Source organism: Manacus candei, unplaced genomic scaffold (assembly GCF_025592945.1).
Source record: "Manacus candei isolate 608988 ecotype Guabito, Panama unplaced genomic scaffold, ASM2559294v1 h1tg000005l, whole genome shotgun sequence".
NCBI lineage: Eukaryota > Metazoa > Chordata > Aves > Passeriformes > Pipridae > Manacus > Manacus candei.
Window position 1 is genome coordinate 15,552,298 of NW_026138053.1, and position 21,225 is coordinate 15,573,522.

The 21,225-nt window shown below is 36.6% G+C and overlaps 1 protein-coding gene across 11 annotated transcripts in view; it reads right to left on the minus strand.

Moving 5' to 3' along the window:
* DPYD (dihydropyrimidine dehydrogenase) overlaps window positions 1-21,225 on the minus strand; it is a 337,231-nt gene that overhangs the window by 283,976 nt on the left and 32,030 nt on the right. For all 11 annotated transcript variants that reach the window (XR_007907122.1, XR_007907124.1, XR_007907125.1 and 8 more), the window contains one exon: window positions 6,735-6,817. Coding sequence is in view for 8 of the 11 variants with exons in the window: in XM_051803274.1 (XP_051659234.1) it covers window positions 6,735-6,817 (83 nt within the window). In the remaining 3 variants the exon portion in view is untranslated. The remainder of the gene's footprint in view (window positions 1-6,734; window positions 6,818-21,225) is intronic.

The window sequence follows — 21,225 nt, forward strand, 5'->3', positions numbered from 1 at the left end:
AAGAAGGTAGAAAAGAAATTTTAACTTAGTCCCTCAGTCCTAAATAAGCACGCCAATCACAAGGCTAGTGGCTACTTTCATAGAAGTAGAGTCTCCTTTTCTCTAGACTTAACCCCAGCTTCCTCAACTGCTCCTCATAGTCTCAAGATCCTTCACCAGCTCAGTTACCCTTCTCTGGATATGTTCCAGCACCTCAAGGTCTTTCTTGAATCGAGGGGTCCAGAACTGGACACAGGACTCAAGATGTGGCCTCACCAGTGCCAAGTACAGGGGAAAAATTACTGCTCTGGTCCTGCTGGTCACACTATTCCTGATATAAGCCAGGATGCCACTGGCCTTCTCAGCCACCTGGGCACACTGCTGGCTCATGTTCAGCCACTGTCGACCAGCAACCCCAGGTCCTTTTCCACTAGGCAGCTTTTCAGCCACCCTTCCCCAAGCCTGTAGTGCTGCCTGAGGTGGTTGTGACAGAAGTGCAGGATCTGGCACTTCACCTTATTGACCCTCATACCACTGGCCTCGGCCCACCGATCCAGCCTGTCCAGATCCCTCTGCAGAGCCTTCCTGCCCTCCAGCAGATCAACACTCTCATCCAACTTGTCATCTTCTGGAAACTTACTGGGTGTGCACTCAATGCCCTTGAACAAATCATTGATAATAAAGGCATTAAACAGGACTGGCCCCAACACTGAGCCCTGGGGGACAGAACTAGTGACCGGCTGCCAACTGGATGTCGCACCATTCACCACCACTCTGTAGGCCTAGCCATCCATCCAGTTTTTAACCCAGTGAAGACAGCACCTGCCCAAGCCATGGGCTGCCAGATTCTCCAGAAAAATGTTGTTGGAGACAGTATCGAAAGTTTTAGTGAAGTCCAGAACTTTGGAATACAGAATTCACTCTAAAGACTTACAACTCCACCGAACGTGAAAAATTTTTTTGAATAGATGATCTTTGAGACCCTGATCAGAAACCCAGTAGCCATTACTTCTCTCATTTACCTTCCCTTTCACCTTATCTGACATTGGATCCTTCTCTCAGACAGTTTCAGAACAATATAGGAATGCAGGAATACATTTAACATGACTTTCCATTGTGCTTATTTCCTTATACTTCATGTCTGTGTTTCTTTGACTCTGCATCTCCGTGATACTTTTTAAAATGGGAAAACCAAGTTGCCTGGCTCAGCACCAGAATATGAAGCTGAAGTTGCCACATCTCAGGCCAAAGCCCTAAGTCAGTTACTAGTTGTTTTTTAGTTTGTGCTGCAGACTTCTTTTATTTACATTGTTAAATTCCTAGCTTTTACTCTGCAAACTAATGAACATTTGTGAAATCACAGAACTTCTTACAGTGCAATTTTCTTGGGTTTTGCCCAGTCATAGAAACTATTTGTCAAATACATCTGAGAGTCTAGACCATATTAAAAGAAGCCTGATTATTACTAACCCCAGTTTACACAGTTGTCAAGACAACAGTGAATATCATCATTAACAGGAACTGTTTCTATCAGACTGGAAATCACAGTTGAAGCCTCACTCCCTTTTTCATATTATCCAAAACTATATGCAAATATACAAATGCAAAAGAAAATTCTAAAGGAACTTTGGTATCTTTTATACTGATTCAAACAGATAAGCAAACTTTCTCTTTCCTTTCCCATTTCAAAGTACGAATAAATATGTTTATATTTTCCTTTAATAAGACTATACAAAAATATTCAGCTTTAATTTTCACTTCCAAAGCTTTCACACCTACTAACTCAGTCAATGTTCACAAGTAGACTGTATACATATCCACCTACAAGTAGGACCCATTTACATATTAATATCTCACCAGTCTCACTGCTCACTGTCATGAGCCACCTTGGTGCCTCACCAACTCAGTTGATAAGTTAACAACTGCAACACTAGATTCATAGGATGTTTCTGTTTGAAACACTATGGCTTCATTTGTCACCAGGTTCATAAAATGTACACTGGACACAGATCTAAAACATATTACTACTATAGTGTTCAAAAGCAATCTATCATTTACTGGAGTGGTGACGCTCTGAAGGGTTGTGTTGCTGTTCAGAGGGACCTTGACAGGTTGGAGGAATGGGCCTACAGACACCACACGGGAAGGAAGAAAGAAAAAAAAAAAACAACAAAAAAAAGACAAGTGAAATCCTGCCCCTGCAGAGGAACAACCAGGCACCAGTACAGGCTGCAGCCAAACAGCTGGAAAGTAGCTTCAAAGAAAATGCCCTGGGGTCCTGGAAGACAAACTGAACAGGAAAGGCCAGCAGCACCCTGGGCCATGTCAGGTAGAGCATTACCTGTACTGTAAGTTAAGGGGGGGAGATCCTTCTCTGCTGCCCAGTACTGGTGAGACAGACCTGGAGTGCTGTGTCCTGTACTGGATTCCCCAGGACTAGGGAAACATGGGAGTACAGGAGCGAGTTCAGCAAATGGCCACTGAGATGATTATAGGATTGGAGTTCTGTCACACAAGGAGAGGCTGAGAGAGCTGGGGACATTTAGTCTCGAGCACAGAAGAGTCAGGGGGGAATCTTATCAAAATGCATAAGTACCTGATAGGAGGGAAAAAAGACAACAGAGTTAAACTCTGCTTAGTGATGCCCAATGAAAGGACAGGAAACAACAGGCACAACCTAAAACATAAGGAATTACAATTTAAAAAAAAAAAGGGAGAGTGTTGTTGCTGTTGGGGTTTTTTTTTGAGTTTTTCTGTTGTTTTCTGTGAAGATGTTTGACTAGAGAGCCTGTGAAGTGCCCATCCTTGGAGATATAAAAACCTGTTTGGATGTAGCCCTGAACAACCTGCTCTACTTGACCCTGCTCTGAATAGGAAAGATGGTCCAGATAAATGATGTCCAAAGCAGAGCGTGCACAAGGCAATCCATGTCAATGTGGTAACAAAATATTTTCTGTACAATTAACAAATATTTAAAAAAAGAATTTATATAGTCTTTATTTCATTTTTATCTCATCTTTTGCTTTTGAATTTCTATTCTTGAGTGTGTTTCATAATGCACATAAAATATTAGTACAGTGGTACATGTACGACATACACATATTGGGGATGTATGCTCAAAAATATTTTGCTGCTACACAATCAAAAAAATGTGGAGACCACTGGTCTAGATCATCTCCAACAGTCCCTTCCCAATTTCATCAAGTCTGATTCTCTTGCTAACAACAATGGATGCCTGTACACAGAGTAAAGAGATTCAGTAGAAAATAAAATTTCCTGCCTGTCTGTTGCTTTCTAAAATTTTTCCTTCACCTTTTTAAACCCATTAACTTGTTAAACCTTACCTTCATCTAATTTGATATTAACAATTGGGTTTGGATTTCTGCCTCACTTCTACTAGAAGTTACTTTATAATATGGGGTGTGGTGGTAATTTTTTTTGTTGTTGTTTCTTTGATTTTAAGGCTCCTCGAGGCTACTTTACCCTGCTTATCCAGAGGAACGGTTACTGCAGCAGTCCATGTTCTGGTTTTGCCACCTATGAAAAGACTACCAGTGTCAGCATACAGTTAGCTACACCACTTCCTCCTCCTCAAACACTTATCTCCTCATAGCAGACAAACCAGTCTAAAAGCTCTTTTAAATTTCTAGATGAAGCTTTACTGAGGATTGGGATCCAGATTTTTCACAGTGATTATATATTAAAAACAAATTGAGCCTTGTTTAACAAAAGCTCAATGCTCTTACTTATGCAACTTAACACTATAGGTATATTGCTATGCTATTTTTCTGCCAAGTTACTACAAAAAATACCCAAATAATTTATCATATACACATTCAAGGTATGTAATGCAATAGTCTGTCCATTTATAAACCCCAATTCAAAAAATCAATGTATCTTTACTGTTTACTTCAGCTTTGCAGTTACATTAAAATATAGTAATAAATAAAACAGAGTACATTAACAAAATAAGCAAAACATGAACTGAATTGAATGCATTTATGATTTTATGTGCAATCACAAATAAATCAAATTCTTACAATATCACTCTATAAATTGAATAATGGCAAACTACTATCAGTTCATTATCTCATTCAAAATCTAAAATAACATGTAAAGTAGAACTAGAGAAAGTTCATAGGCTTTATATGATCATTTGAAAACCCTTCAGAAAGTTTATTTTGCATACATCTATATACATAAACAAGAAAGATAATTTTCATGTAATCCTTAATTTGAATACTGAAGAGCTGGAAAGAGAACAAGACCTTTCTTGGATATTAGTATTTGTTTATGCAGAGCACAGTGATACTGTTAGCCTAGAAGTGTACTGAAATCCATATTAAATTGACCATTTTTCTCAAAGATGAAGTTAAAATGGAAGGTCTCGTTCCAAACAGGAGCACTGGGGAAAAATGTTCATTGTATTTCTCATCTGGTAGACCAATAGTACCACTCTGGGAAATCAGAGAAAATTTGGGCAGACTGCCCACTCAACTTAAGGCTCATCTGAGATCTGCATATATCCACTTAGCTATCCAACTAGGATTTTTCGTTGTGGTTGTTTTCATGCCCACATGATTTTAGTGTTTTTGTGCAATGTGCAACTCTCTCCACACGTGTCCCTTACCAAAAGGAGGCAGGTACCTCATAGTGAGGTCAGCAGATCTATGTCCTCCCACGCCTGGGCCAATGTCTGCTGTCATTATGGGAAAGCAAAGTGAACTTTAATCTATAAAAATGTACCATTTGAACTACATATGCTACAAATAATCTTGGGATCCAAGCAGAAAAAATGCAGCTACACAGTAAATGTAGCAGTTGAAAGAACTGTACAGCCTGAAGCAAAAATTGTCTTTTACACACATTTGGAAAAATACGCACACCTACATGCATAGACCTCTCTAAATTAACCTTTTTACCACCTTTCATGTGGTGCTATAGCACATTATAAAGCCATACTTTATAACAGTATTAATTTAGTAAGTCAGGTATTTTCTCTATCAAAAAAACCCACAAACCCTAAGAAAACAACCAATCATATAATATTGACTGCAATTAAGAGAATTCCAGCACTGCACAGTATCTCTCACACTTCACAATCAATAACTGTTTCTCTGAATGGCTTGCACACCACCAGAAATAGCCAGGATACAAATTTATTAGACAGTAAAGTGTTTTTTATTGTATGAGCAGCAAAGAATCACAGGAATTTTCTACACAGTCTTTGTAACAGAAACACGACCTTTGAAATACCAAAGCTCCCTCTGCTATTCAGTGTTGATCACCAAAGAGTTGTCAGCTCCTAAGTTTTTAAAATATTATCTCTGCTGCGTCATGTATTGCAAAATGTCACAAACCTGAATGCTGCTCCAGGACAGTAGCAACCTTTGCTGGAATCTGATTTGTTGGAAATACTAAAAGTAGCTTCACATGCCAAAAGTTCCGCAAATCTTTATTTTAAATCACTTTCCATTTACTGACGCTACACAAAAGATTTATATACACAGGTGACTGACCACAAAGGGAGAAAACTCTAAACATACGAAACAAAGCAAGCATAAAGCAAAAATCACAATTAGAAAGGTAAATACCACTAGTGAATATCACTATTTTTACAGTTATTTGCAACACTGGTAGTTGAAATGTTCATTTGTAGGTAATGAGAGCAGCTTCAAAAGAGGTAGGCTGCATTTCAAGTCAGAATACCTTTACAAACCACTCATGTACATGAGACAAGAGCCTCATGAACATAAATCAGTCATGAAAATCACATCATTCACACATGTCTATAAATTTAAAGGGATTATGAAACACAGTCAAAGCATATAGGTATATTTAGTTTTCCAAGAAGATTCTCACGGGCTTTTGCTGTTGTTTTTACTTTTTACTGCACTAGTGCAAGTGTAAGAATTTACTCTGGTATCAGGCAAGTGAAATGAAGCACTATGTTTGCCTCATTACATTTTATTATCCAATTTCAAAACCTTTAAAAGTACAGGTTACTATAATTTTCTGATTCACAGATAATACTATAAATAACATCTTCCTGATTATTCAGTGAGTTACTTTAGAAAATCTGTATTCAACTCCACCACCTTTCAGCATAGTAAGCATTCCCTTTTCTAGACACTACAGCTGGCAAGTTTCTTTGGAGTCCTGTACCCAGATATTCCACAGTGCAGGTAAGGATGGCAGAAGATTCATGTACTAACTAATTTTAACCTCCTCTAATAAGTATTAAGTGTAACTATATGAGGATATTAAGAAAAAAATACATCTCTACAATATATAAAGGACTAGTCAGATTTTACCATTCTATTATCAAAACCAAAATCATGTAAATCTGATGATAAAATCAGAGTACACAGGAACTACATACATAAAAATCAAATCCAATTTAAAGCAAACACAGGTTTGTTCAAAGACCATTGTACAACTGCTTTAACACTTACAGAATTTAGATGAACAATATTTTCATTCACTCACAATTTAGTATAAATATAAAGCAAGGCACCCCTTAAGCATTTTAAATAACAAATTAAACATTTACATTTTTTACTGTGCAGTCAGGCTTAACATTTATGCAGCTTCAAAACCAAAGTACAGCCTCAAGGGAAGCCTCTCCACTGACAAATTAATACCTTAGAGAATAGAGCTGAATGGTGGCAATGAACTCATTTGTTCCCCCAATAATGAAGAATGACTCTTTCTTTACCACATCTGTGACTGTTGCTATGGTGACCCAGACTTACCTCATTGCTTCTCGAAGTGCTCCTCGCTCACTAAGAGTCGTGTGCTTGATGTCATCAAAATTATTTTCCAGTTTCTCACAGTTCTGCAACAAATGGACATATCCATGTAAGGCTCTTAAACAGTTCATTGTACATTTATTAACAGTATTCAACATCACGCAAACAAAACTGATTTATATTATGTTATGTCCAATTATGCATTCTGTTTTAATTACATGGGAGTCATTAAGAAGACATTGAGAACTCAGAAATAAAGTAAACATGAATATTATATATGGTTGTCATGGAAATCATCTTATAAATGTTCTATAATAAAATTTAAAGAATTTTTACTTTTTTCTTCTCTGAAAAAAAATTTTTCCTTTATCTGTGTGCAAGGCTACAACAATACTGTACACATAGAGATGAGAACAGAAACCTAAACGAGCATTTTAGAATTATAATGGAAGTTATAAACGTTGTCCCAATAAAACAGGCAATGTTGTTGGAACAAACCAGTCATATTTAATTCCTATTTAATTAAATTTTTAAAACATAACAGAAACTGAAAAGATTGATGGTTTATAGACAACTCAACCTTTATGTTTTTCCATATTAGAGCTCTCTATTTCTAAAATTAATACGAAGCCAACAACTTTGTGACGATAAATGAAGCAAAACTTTGCTATATTCTGTAAATTACTACTAAATGTGTGACTGGTTCCATTACTGCATAGCCCTGATCCTTTTCTTCCGCTGTCAGAAAGACAGTAAAATTGATTAACAAGATGCCGGGGAGTACAGAAATTTTTATCTGTGCAAAGTGAGTGTGAAATACCAGCAAACAAGAATTCTCTGATTATCTGCATCTTCCGTAAGATTTTTATTTTCTCTTGAGGATCCGTCAATACAGGAGGCTTTTAGATTACCCCGTTCTCCACAGCAACTTTCTCCAATACCAAAAGTTACCTCTGGGAGGCATAATTTTGCCATATGGGTGTAATAGACACACAAGTTGCAAGCAGAACAGTTACTATTGCTAACAATCTTGAAGACAATATTGTCATGTTCTATATGCAGCAGCTTTAAAGACATTATGTGCACTATTATTTGGTCATATTGCTTTCACTATTTTTAATATCTGAATTAATTTTGAAGACCACATCTTAAAAATAGTTATAGTAAATACAATAAAAGTTACCTATTGTTATTTCTTTTGTGTATTGATTCTTCATTTTTATAATTACATTCAATTTGAGGCTACAAAAGCATTACTGAGAAAGAAATTATTCAATACTTACAAAAGACCTAGCAAGATATTTTAGCTTGTCCAATTAACATTTAAATCATCATTATTTTTAAATAAGATTACAGACTTTTTAATAGAAAGTTTTAATACTTTAAAAATACATTTCTGAGCAGAAAAAAATCAGAGCTACACATAATTACATCTTTTGACATCTTTTTCTTTTTTCTCCTTTTTAAAAGCTATGCATGTAGCAGTAAATCTTATCCCACAGTTAATGTGATATTTTTTCTTTGTTTATATTACAAACAGTCGTCCTTTGTATTGCAAAATCCTACTCCAAAACTCAAAGGGATTGCACAAGAAAGACAGGGAAGCTCTACAATGAAGTATTCCATTATTTAGATCAGCATATATTGACCTTCAGCTCCAAGCACATATAGGCAGGTCAGTCATTTAAAATACATAAAAGAAATCCAAATCAACAATACTAATTAATGAAGAATTCTTGATTCATCAGTACTAAGCTGAAAATATCTGTGCAAGAAAAATTAGATCTCCCATCCTCCAGGAAAACAGGACAGAGGAAACATAATATTGTTGGAAACTTGGAATATTGCTCCAAGTGCCAAAAGAGAAGAGTCCATGTTTTAACAATCCTGTGTCACCAGCACCTCAGGACAGGTTCAGAAAATCTGAGAATCACACAATTCCTTTCTCTTGACCTTGTGATATAAGGCATGTAAGAATGACAGATGATCACAGATCACAAAGCACACGGATTTTTATCAAACACCACTAAATCTTCTCTATATTGTACAAGCTAAAATAAGTGATCCTGTACATGTGGAAAATGCTGAAATGAGTAAGTTCAGTTTGTATTTCTTCTCTGTACAGATCATACTGTGTTAATCAGCTGAAGAGCAACAAAAGTGGACCATATCTAAAGAAAATGTTGTGATCATGTAGCCTTACACACACAAATACTCCACCTCAACTATGCACCCAATGCAAAACTGGATAGCCCAGAACAAAAAAAAAAAAAAAAAAAAAAAAGACTTGAATAATAGATGTTGTACCAATTCATTTACCAAGAAAAATGAACTGACTTCTACCATTTCTGAGAACTGTTTCTGGACATTATCTTTCTCAGATACTTTCAGCCTAATAACTCTCATGCAAGGTACAACAGCTGGACAGCAAATCATAGAATTATTAGGAAAAACTGAACTAAAAACTGACCCAGAAACAAACTCATGAAGGAAGACGACCTCATAGGGCTATGTCATCAGTTAGTGCATACACACTGAACAGGCGAGTAAGCAAGTGTTGATCATACCTACTGCTTTTCCAGTCATCCAAGTATGCTTGATCCTCTCAGAGGAAAGAGAAAAGGGTGTCTGAAATACCAAATATAAGCATAGCTACAGGTGTATAGATGGCACTTCATGTGTCTGAGTACCAGTTCGCATGCTTTGCTTGCAGATCATCTGAAAGCATCTCATTTTGTAAGAACATGAATGAACTTGTAAGCATGAGAATACTCCAAAGAATGTCTGGGAAATGATGAAACTTTGGTTGACCATGACCAAGGTGAGCTTTACATTCTTAAGTACTAAATCAGTAGCAAAAATGGAGATCATTCTATTATCCGTGCTACCAAATAATTCATATTTATAAACATCTTGCACAGAGCAGTATGATTTGGTCCATAGTACTTCACACATTTAAGTATAATGAACAATTAAACTCCAAGCTGTTTCATTTTGGGCAGCAGCTAAAGCAAAAAAGTCAAAACACAAGCAATGAAAAAATTACTTTTGGTGGCTCACTGTCAAGTGATTTTTTGTGGGTATAAAGTCTAGAAGTTTTAACTCCATGATTCAATAATTACATAGCACTCTACATGTTATCACTATTGGCAGATCTATAGTACTTATGATATTACACTAATCACCTTTGAGAAGTCCAGGAGGAAAAAATCAGCATAGAGTTACGATCAGGGACATCATCATCATAAGTCAAACTACCATTACATGTAAAAAAGCCACAAAAGTCTAAATACTGCTTCTTAAAGGAATATACCATAAAGACTTTGACTTTTTTAAATGAAACAAAAAGCAAGAGTGGGGGGAGATATTTTATATATAAATAAATAAATATAATAAATGGTTTATTTATAATGTGAGATTTTGTATGACAATTAGTTAAAACTGGAGATGTAGACTGGGTATTCACAACTATCTGTGAAGAAATGAGACAAAGATAATGAGTATATGAAGATGAGGAAGAAGGAAGATTAATGAACAAACTGAAAAGCTTTTCCTCCCATGTCCACAAAAATACGACTTTTTTTCCTGCTACAATTTATTCTTGTTAATAAAATAAACTACAAGCTTTGAGAGCAAAAACTGTGCTCACAAATCTGTATTTTCAGTTATTGTAAGTAATAATATTAATAACATTATGACAAACTTTATAGTAATATTTTAACAGTCTACGCAAAGTTAACTACCAAGTCCAAGTACTCTGACATTGGCTGAAGTAACAATCTAGCTCAAGTAACTGGAAAATATAAATAAAGAATCCCTCTAGTTTTAAATAAAAACCTAGGATTCTGGCAAAAGTAAAGTTGTATTTTCAAAACCTCTCTCTACACATTCATCAGCTTAGTTTTCTTGTATAGGATTTAGTCTTTGCTGGAAAAGCCCTCTTTGTTGACTCAGTTATTTGAAAAGCAATTCTTTATTTGGCCTCTCGGATCAAACGTAGAACTTTGCAGAAGCAGCTCAGAAACCAACGACATTCTATTGCCTGGTGTGACCACCGAGGATCTCCCTAAAAATCACAAAAGCATTGCTGCCTCTGCTCTGCCATGACAGGCATAAGAGTCAGAGTTCTGAGAAGACCATAACTCAAACTTGCCAATTCTGTGATACAGTAGGGTTAAATATGACCCCACCTCCATTGAAATCAACCTTAAATCTTCCATCCACACAAACAAGAGTGGGATCACACTAAGCCATATCCTGCTACTTTAACTCTATCCTGAAATACTTCACATAAGACTTTCAGACTTATTAGTATTATCGATAATGTCTCTGCACACATTTTGAGATAGTTGAGAAATAAAACCTTTAGCACTGACAACAGTGTAAGACCTATGCTAAGGCAGCCTTCCTCACTGAAGTTGAGGAGATAGATCTCTTATCCTAGTTGATACACTGCCAAATTAAAAGCCTTACTTAAAATACCATCTCTCTTCTGTGAAAGAGGTTTTTAAGGTAAGTAGGATTGCCGAATTCTTGGAATTCATCACTTCCACATGGGTTTAGGAAATTTTCTTAGAAAGCTTGAGTAAATCTCACATTTCTAGTGTCAAACACTCGTGTATTAAACATAAGGAATGCACAGCAATTGAAAGCAGAACAGTTTTCACCTAATCAGTTTGTATTTACTATTACTGTTAATGCCAAAAAAAAATTAATTTTTCTTTGGTTTTCTCCTTTATAATTCATTAAAATGTTCCTACAGAGTACGCTGTGTCCTTATTTTCTACAGTTTATGCAGCTAAATTTAATTTATTAAATTAATTTATTAAATCTATTTGTACCTAGATTTCTGAGTCCTAAAAATGAGACAACCTGGTCCAAATTCTGAAGTATTTACTAGTTTACTGTAATATTTCAATTAGTTATGTTTAAGGAGAAAGGTTCCAACAACAGATTACCAAAACTGTTGAGGACTTACAGAATCTACTGTAAATACCTACATCCTGTACAGATTCAATAAGAAGATTCTCAAATTTTGGTCCAAAAATGCCTTAAAACTTCAAGTGCCACACATGCCACCACATTAGCTAGCTCTTTTGAAAATGTTGGCCATACTGTAGAAGTGATCTCCTTTAACAAAGTTGTAACAAAAAAGCTGACTACTTCAGGGACTGTTTAAAAAATTGTAGAAAGCTGATTTCCAAACTGATCTCATTGATATATATAAAATGGTATTATAAATAATCACTTATTCTAGAAATGTGAATTATTTCATCAGCAGAAAACTTCAGAAATAACTAACTTGTGTTTTATAAACCTAAAGCAACATTATAATAGTAATATACACTGTAATATATTGCTGCAAGGATAATTATTAAGGGAAAACACAGCTGACATTTTCTGATTTATGCACACAATCAGAGATGGAGTCCAAGGACTGTGACATAATTATCTTCATGCTAACAATTTTTGTAAATCTCTTGACAGAATTTTAGCTAATTTTAAAATGCCTTCTGAAGATTAGCGCTTAAAACTGTTGGGGAAAATAGCACAATTTATTAGCAAGGGTATAATTGTAAACCTTCCAAATACTCATTGTGAATATCATTTAGACAGTAACTCCTGCTTTAGCAGCTGGTATATAAGACTTTAGTTTACAGAATCTTGAAACAACAAAGCAAGTAGAATCTAATTAAACAGGATTACATGCCAAAGAAAAATATTAAAAACAGACTAATAGTCAAGTGTTATGAATTTCGAATAGCACATCTACTTCTTCTGTTGTGAACTTATATAATACTGTGTTTTATTCCAATGAAACCTAAATATTCTTAGCAGACTCCTCTCTTGATTTGGAACAGACTGCCTTTCTACACTGAAAAAACACAAAAAACTAAATGGTTCCATTGATCTTCTCTCACAGACTTAAACACCCATCTGCTATAGGGCAAAACGACTTACATATATTGCATTTATTCTAATGCGATTCAGTAGCCAATAGCTGTATTGAAGACAGGAAGCCCCTTTAAACTGTCTTCATATTGAGAAAGTAAAAAAACCTGATGCCATATGCCAAAGGGTTTCATCTAAGAGCATTCTTAAAAGCTAAACAAGTAAAAAGATTGTTTGATCATATCTGTAACCTGTTACGATCTTCACACTATCTGCTTACTAAATTCTGTCTTCCTATTTGCTATGACTCATTCTCAAGGGGTTCTTATTCCAAACAAGGGGGAAGAGCAGCTTAAAACTGCTAACCGACCAGCTGTTCACAAAGGAAAAATAGGTATTTTTTTAAAATACATACATATTCCTAACATCTGCAGAAAGTATATTGAGTCCTCAGGTATTTACATAACATTTGACAGCATGTCATTCATAATACATGAACATTTGTTATAAAATTCTTTTCATTATGTGATACAGCCATATCGGCCAGACAAGCTTTTAGAAAAATATAGATACTAGTACATTAAAAATAGCAGAATTCCAAGAGAAAACCAGCCTAAGTGTCGGTAATCAAATAAAAAACAATATAAGAAGCATTAAATAGAATAGGCAGGCTGTAATCAATGCCTAATTAGCATAACCATGTTAATCTTCTCAGGGTTTTTTTTAGAGGTACATCATTATAAGGCACTAAAATTAGTGCATGTATAAACTCAAAAGCAAGTATCACATTTTCTCTAAAAACAGGAATATATTGCTAATGCAGGATTGATACCAGGAAACTGATGCACGTGCTATTTTCTGAAACTGCAAGCATGGTGTTTTGTTATTAATTACCAGAAATGTAACTGGAAATTCTGAAGTGAAAGCAGACAATTTTTGATTTTTTAAACTTTTTCCAATATGGTGCATTTAATCCTTAAAGACAGGTAATCATGTAGAAGTTAATTACTTATTAAACATACTTAACGCTTTAGTTTGCAATTTTACTGGGGCTGCGAAAGATGTTCCAGTCTGAGATGGCATTCTGCTAACTTCCTTTTCATGCTGTTTCACGCACAAATTTCAAGTGGCAAATTTATCACAGCCTTCATGTTCACATAAGGGTATGGTATCTTGCTTGCATTCAACCTGCTGTTGTCAGAGCAGATGCAGACACCACGTGTTTTGGCAATGGATAAAACATCAGATAGTAGTGATACAGGGAGGATAAGAAAAGACATTCTGAAAGGCCCAAGCATGCAACACAAAGAATAGTAGACCAAAGAACTCAAAAGAATAAAAAGCTACAAGAGATATGCAAGAAACGAGAGGCACAGTTGGAAATAATAAAGGCACAGAGAATACAGGTGATACTATACTACCAGGCAGGACTATTTATAATGCCCTTTCTCTTGTGACTCAGCTTTAAAAGACAGAAAAAACTTTGGGGGGGGGGGAAGGAAAACCTTTGCCTCTCTCACATTTTTCTTTTTCTTCCTAGAACAAATGTTAAACTTGATGAGCAGATGAATAGGAGGACTTGGCAACAAGCTACCGGTCCCTCTGCACCTGAAGGGACACTTGTAAGACTGCTTCCCTGTACAGGATAGGGGTCTGTAGCAGGGAACAATACACATCTCTTAGAATATGGCAAACTTAATCTAAAAACTGTTTCTTTTTTAATGTGGCTGTAGTCCTGTCTTTCTCCTATTGGAGAGCCTAAGCACAACATGAGAGCCTTTACAGAAGTTTAAGATCCTGTCTGGGACCCATTCTTTGTGGTTGAATACTCCAGTTCTCCAGTATTCTTAATATAATGCAATTTACAATGTAATTCTTTTATAAATATGCCATTTCCACTTGATAGTGAAAATACAATCAATGACTACTAAGAAAAAAAAACATCACAAATGCTATACCCCCTTCCCCTCCCATTACTTTCACATACCTCAACACTGCTTGCTTCTCCCTTGGGATTCTTTACTCTGCTTAAGCAAATATTCCCTTGACTCATCGAGATTAAATAAAATGAGACTATGCAGGTAAAGACCAGATTCATATTGAGAATTAACATTTACAGAGCTCATAAGCTGGGAAAAAAAGGAAGAATCTTTAAAATGTAGGTAGAACTGCACTCTTAAGAAACAGATTATGTTCTTGACCTTCAACAAAGAGCATAAGGAAAAACATACCCAAAAGCCCCTGCTCTTTCAGAAACCAAATGACCAAGACATTAAAGAATTAACTCCACAAATTTTAGAGTACTAACTTGCAGGATGCCTCTTATTTTTCATGCATAGCTAAAGAACTATTAAATATAAAAGTTTTTCAAAAATTAAAGTTAAAATAAAATGCTTAAACACCACCCTGAAACAGTATGGTCCAGCCCTACATGGTGGAATAAAAGCAAATTACCTGTAGCAGACTTGCTTCCTCAGCCCAAGATGCCACCTCTCATCTCTTACATGGCACATTTTATTCTCCAACAACAGTATTTCAGACAGGCCACAACAAAACATTTTCTTTCATTGTCCTGTGTTCATCATGCACTACAGCTCCCTGTGGTTGCCTCAAATTTAAAAAAAAAAAAAAAAAAAAAAAACCAAAAACCAAAAAGAGGTAATTTTCTTCATAGCATGGGGCTGTGTTTTGGATTTGTGCTGAAAACATTGCTGGTAACACAAGGATGTTTTAGCTATTGCTGAGCAGTGCTTATGCAGAGTCAGGATTCCAAGTGAGAAGGCTGGGGGTACACAAGGAGCTGGGAGGGGACAGAGCTGGGACAGCTGGCCCCAGCTGACCCAAGGGATATCCCACACCATATGGAGTCATGCTCAGCACATAAAGCTGGGGGAAGAAGGAGGAGGGAGCTTTGGAGTTATTACACTTTGCTATATATGGTTTAGTGAGCATGGTGGTATTTAGTCAAAGGTTGGACCTGATGATCTTGGAGGTCTTTTCCAACTTTAATGATTCTGTGATGGTGTTCGTCCTCCCAGGTCACTGTTACGCGTGATGGAGCCCTGCTTTCCTGCACATGGTAGAATGCTTGCCTGCCCATGAGAAGCATTGAAGGAATTTCTCAATTTGCTTGCATAGGCAGATTTTGCTTTACCCACTAAACACTGTAGGTAAAAAAATTGTGAAAAGACTACTATATTTATATGCATTCTTTACTGTGCTTTGCACTGACTGGTATCTCATACCTTATTGCAACAGCTACAGTAAGACAGGGACCTCAGATTCTGTAATATATACAGAGTCAGAGGAAATAAATGGAAGTGCAAAAAAAAAAAGCTATATGGGAAAGCATGAATAAGAATGCAGAAAGAACCACAACACTGTTTAAGAGTCAACACCACCACATATTTGGAAATATCATGCATCAAGCCAAGTTAGTCAAATGAAAGCTTATTGCTAAGAAGGTGGAAAGTCAAGCCTTGGTGGGGAGGGTGTAGGTGTGGAACAACAAAGTAGGACAGTACAAATACTTAAAATACTTTTTCTCTTAAAAAAAAATTCATAAAATCAGAGGTATGGGGCTATTACAATGGTTGCAGATCCTATGAAGTTATCACCATCTGTTGTGTCATCTATTTACAGACGCACAGGGATAACTAAAAACTAGGGAAAACTGCTCAAATAAGTGTAATCTTCTTTGAATAAAATATCATGCATGTTAAACAAGCTTTAGTATCTTCCAACAGAAATTTAGGAAATAAATGGTATTGATTTATTTTTTCTAAGAAATTTTGTGAACAAGAACTTTCCTATACACAGAAATGAAGGCTTACGTGTAGCTACATTTTTTTAGCAGGGCATGCAAAAGAGCATTAGGAGAATGCTGCTGCAATGCTTGTTTATTCACATGTAGCTTGAAAACAACATCAGGATAAATATATTGCCTCAGGTCTCGGTTCCATTTACCATGTTAGAGAGAAGAGCATCTAACTACCCAATACCCCAGTGTGGCACTATGCACTCTTCTAGCTCTGTGTCCCATTTACTGTCTTCTTTGTAAGGTTTTTACTCCTTCGGAAGCTTTCATGTGTCAATCTGAATAGCTTTTTTCTCCCAAAACCTTCTGGTCTGTCCTCAGAGAGCTCATACTACTGTATTCTCCTTCTTGTCAGTCTCTTGAAAATTGCTGTATTCAAGGTGAGGTGAACAATACAAGCATGCCCCAAAGCACTAGGCAAGCACGTTCCCAGCAATTCCCAAGCAACCAGGGACATATGGAGGACCCAAGATTCACCAGAAGAGGAGTGTGATGCAAGGCTCCGTGTTCTGAGTTTGGCTTAGCACTCTTCCTGTCCCACAAACAGTGCTCAAGACATTTGGGCTAGGTAGCACAGTTGCTGAGCTAATAACATGGGTCTGTCAGCTGGGTTGGCTCTGTCACAGCATTTTCCTCACATGGCTATGCTACTCAAGCCTATAAATGGCTCCAACTATCTCGAGTGAAGGGTTTTTAGTTCCCAGAACACTGCACAGGACAGACCTGCCCCTGCTTAACGTGGAGAGTATGAACACTCCACTCCCTCCGTGCAATCAGAGTTTAACCTAGTACCTTTAGGATAATCACCCCCATGTTTTTCAATAAAACGCAATAACCTAATTTTGAAAAGGCTATTTTCAAACAGGCACACTGAATAATTTCTAAACTGAACCATTTCTGAATCATTTCTAAATAACACTGAAACTTCTACTTTAAATTATTTTTCCTCTCTAGAAAACATATTGCATTTAGTAATCAGTCCCAAGCTCCGAGCGTCACTACTACTATTGTATATGTGCAAATAGAGCAATAAGAAAGAATAGGATGACGCAAATCAAAAAGAAACAAAAGTCATTATTCTTTTAACACAATTACTGAATTTCTCCCTTATCCTCTTGAAGTAATTTTTATCTCTGATTTTTAATTCTTATTCTTATGCAGCAGTTTCCCTGTTTCCCTTGTGTATACACTGTTTGAGTTTTCAATTTTTAATTTTTCTTCAATAGTGCCCTATCTTTTTTTTTTCCATAATTTGGGGTTTTTTTCCTCTCCTGCTCTGTTTCCTCGTGCTTGTTTACTTTCTTTCCCCTAGTCCTTACTAATTATTTTACGTCTCTTGGTCTGTTTCATTATGTGTCATGGCTTTTCCTTTCTTATATTTTTATATTGCATTCCTTTATTCCACTCCTGCAAGCTCTCTGATTTCTATGTGCTTGCTTAACTATTACCCAAATGGCTCCAAGCAGGACACACTCAAACTGAAGAATAAATAACTTAAAAGAAGAATACTATCTGTGGCCATGCGGCGTTGCCTAGCAACACCCTGTACCTCTCCACAGCTTTTCTAGAGCCCTGGTGGCAACAGAGCTTTTCAGACTTACTGCTACAAATATATGCAAGATCCTTCTCACACTGTTTGTCCATTCACTGAAAAATAAATGCAGGGGAAAACATAAATGAGAAAGAAAAACTCCAGAGAAAGCATCAGCAACAGGACTACTCTTCCAGCAAAAGAAATGGCCACATACTCTGACGCACACTGCCCTCTTGTCTCTCACGTACTCTATAAACACACATAACTTACATGTTATTGCTGTTCATTAATACTACTACTGTTACAATGTTTGAGAAACAGAACGGAAATACGATTTCTTATGCAATTAAAATTTGTGTTAAATTCAACCAACTCTTAAATAGTTACTTGTATGCATTACTGGCTGAGATTCATTTGCTTTCATCTTCACACTTTAGCTTTTCACTAAAGAAAAGACAGTAGGTAGCCTACAGATTGTATAGGGTAGGAAAAACGGTCCAAGCATTGCCAAAAATGCAGCGGAATTATAAAACAATCACAGAATATGCTGAGTTGGAAGAGACCCACAGGAATCATCGAGTTTAACCCTTAGCCCTGCACAGGACCATCCTCAAGAGTCACATCAGGTGCCTGAGAGAATCATCCAAACACTTCTCGAACTCTGTCAGGCTTGGTGCTATGACCACTTCCCTGGGGGGCCTGTTCAGTGCCCAACCACCCTCTGGGTGAAGAAACTTTTCCTAATATCCAACCTAAACCTCCTCTGACACAATATCAGGCCATTCCCTCAAGTCCTGTCACTGGTCACCACAAAGAAGAGATCAGTGCCTGCCCCTCCTCTTCCCTTCACAAGGAAGTTGTAACTGCGATGAGGTCTCCCCTCAGTCTCTTCTTCTCCAGGCTGAACAGACCCAGTGACCTTGGCCGCTGCCTACATGGTTTCCCCTCAAGGCCCTTCACAATCTTGTGAAGTTTGTCCCCAAAACTTATAGATCCAATCTTAAAAGACTGCCAATATCTATTATTTGTAATTATTTCAGATGCGACAGAAGTGAAAGTGAATCGAAGCTTCCCCCCCTCACACTTTTTCTTTAAAAAAGTTCGCTGGGCTCATTCTACAAAAGTTAGAAACAAATGTGCATTAAGTCCATACTTTACAAAGTATTGATGATTCAGCATTAGCCAGGTTGAGTTTCAAATGATAGATACTAAAGCAGTTTCCCTAACAGTCCTTTTTTTGTTCCACAGTAGTGAAAGACTACTTTCAACAACCAATGGCAGCTTCAGGGAAAGAAAACTCTCAAATGGATGGAAATGGTTATGCAAGAGACTAAAACTTTAAGGATATCAGGAGTCCTGGAAGAGGAATCAAGAACTAGAAATGCTAAAACAAAAGATAATTACATAATTTAGGTACGGACCAATCTGTGATGCAGCCCTACAAAATGGAGAAAATGCTCCATTAACATCTTTATTTCTGAAGGGCATCAAAAATCAGTGTTATTGCTTGGAAATTTTTTATATAGATAAATCAGCCTCAAAGCTATGCTGTCTGCATAGCAGAATAACAGTACTAAGTGAAAAGAAAGCACATTAGAGCACATATCTTAAAAAGATATTTAACAGCCTCCATCTACATCTATCAGTTACAACTTATTACTTAGTAAAGTCAGACTGCAAATGATCCACACAGATAAACACAGGACAGAAACTAATATTCAGGTACACAATTAATTGACTTCATTCCCATAGTAATGTTTGTAAAAATTAAAGGTTGAAGTAAGGTACGTAAAGTTGGTTGGAGAACAGAACCCATAGATTGTAACAGACCACCATAAAAAAACCACAGACATTGCACAGTCAAGCACAAACTCCTCAAAAACACCTAAAAAAGGCTTGCTGTTTCAACACTTGATTTGGCTCCTTCACACATATGCAGCTAAACCAGTTTTAATTATATGATCAGAGGCTATTGTACACTAATGTGCTTCATGGCTTAGAATACAGAACAGAGAGGGCTCACCTAATCATTAGCTCTTCAACATTTGTGCTTAGTGTGTAGCCTTATTTACTAGTCACTATTGAAAACCTTACTCGAAAGCAGAACTATTTTTCCCAATGAACATTTCAATGACATTCATCACTATGTATTTGAAGTGATTTAAAAGCAATTTACTCTACATACTATGAATATTCCCTTTTTAACAGGTAGCAATCGGCACAAAGAGTCAAATACCTGAACATGCCAAGTCAGATCCCCACAGTCCAAACCACTAAAGCATACAGGAGACTCAAAGTGACAACTTGGATGATCAGAATTAATCTCTTGCTTTCACATTCAGTTTGCATTCAGATTTTCTCATCCATTTGATGGAACCATCATCCTCTGATCAGCTGGTATTTCTAAATCATCTTCTTGCTTAATTCCAACCATTAGGTTCCTAGTCATTTTCATCTTCAGCCCTTGGCTGTACAGCCTCCTAATTGCACTATTAAATTTATTCTTATCTTTTTTATTCTAAACTTCAGTGTCACACAGTTCTTTATGATGTTCTAGTTCCTTCTGTATTGACAGTGCCTGTCGACTTTCTTGTAACACGCTCCTAATATTTATGTCAAGCTCATTAATGAAAATATTAAATGCTATGAATCTGAAGACTGATCCTTCAACAAGCTCTGCTAAAAGCCCAGCAGCTCTTTTTCAACCACTACTCACTCTCGTTTCCTCTCTAGTCAGTCCCTTATCCATGTTACTATTCTAATCTAAGCAGATGACACTTCATTATTAATTGGCAACAATAAAAACCCTTGTCAGTGTGTCATGATTTATCCCTAACAAGAAAGCCCAATATGTCTTATTCTATCTCAGATTTACCTTAATGCAGTTAATAAATCTCTGCTTCAAAATCTGTTGTCTAAGTTTTGCACACAGCTGATACGGGACTGACAGAGTGATAGTTGCCTATCAACTCTCCATCTTTAAACATCCAGAAACTGCATCAGCTATTCTTTAATCAAGTACCATAACACACAGCTTGCTCTACTCCAAAGCTTGTAATTTCACATGTCACTTTTTCTGTGATACTTTTATGGACATTGCTCTGTCCCTTTGACTTCAAAGATGAAACACTCTATGTTTTCTTTATGGCCTGTCTGGGGTAATTTCCATTTCTGCACTTGTCTGCCCATTAGCCCCCTCTTGTATTATTTCCATTTTACTGAAACTAGGACAACAATTTACAAAGACTTCA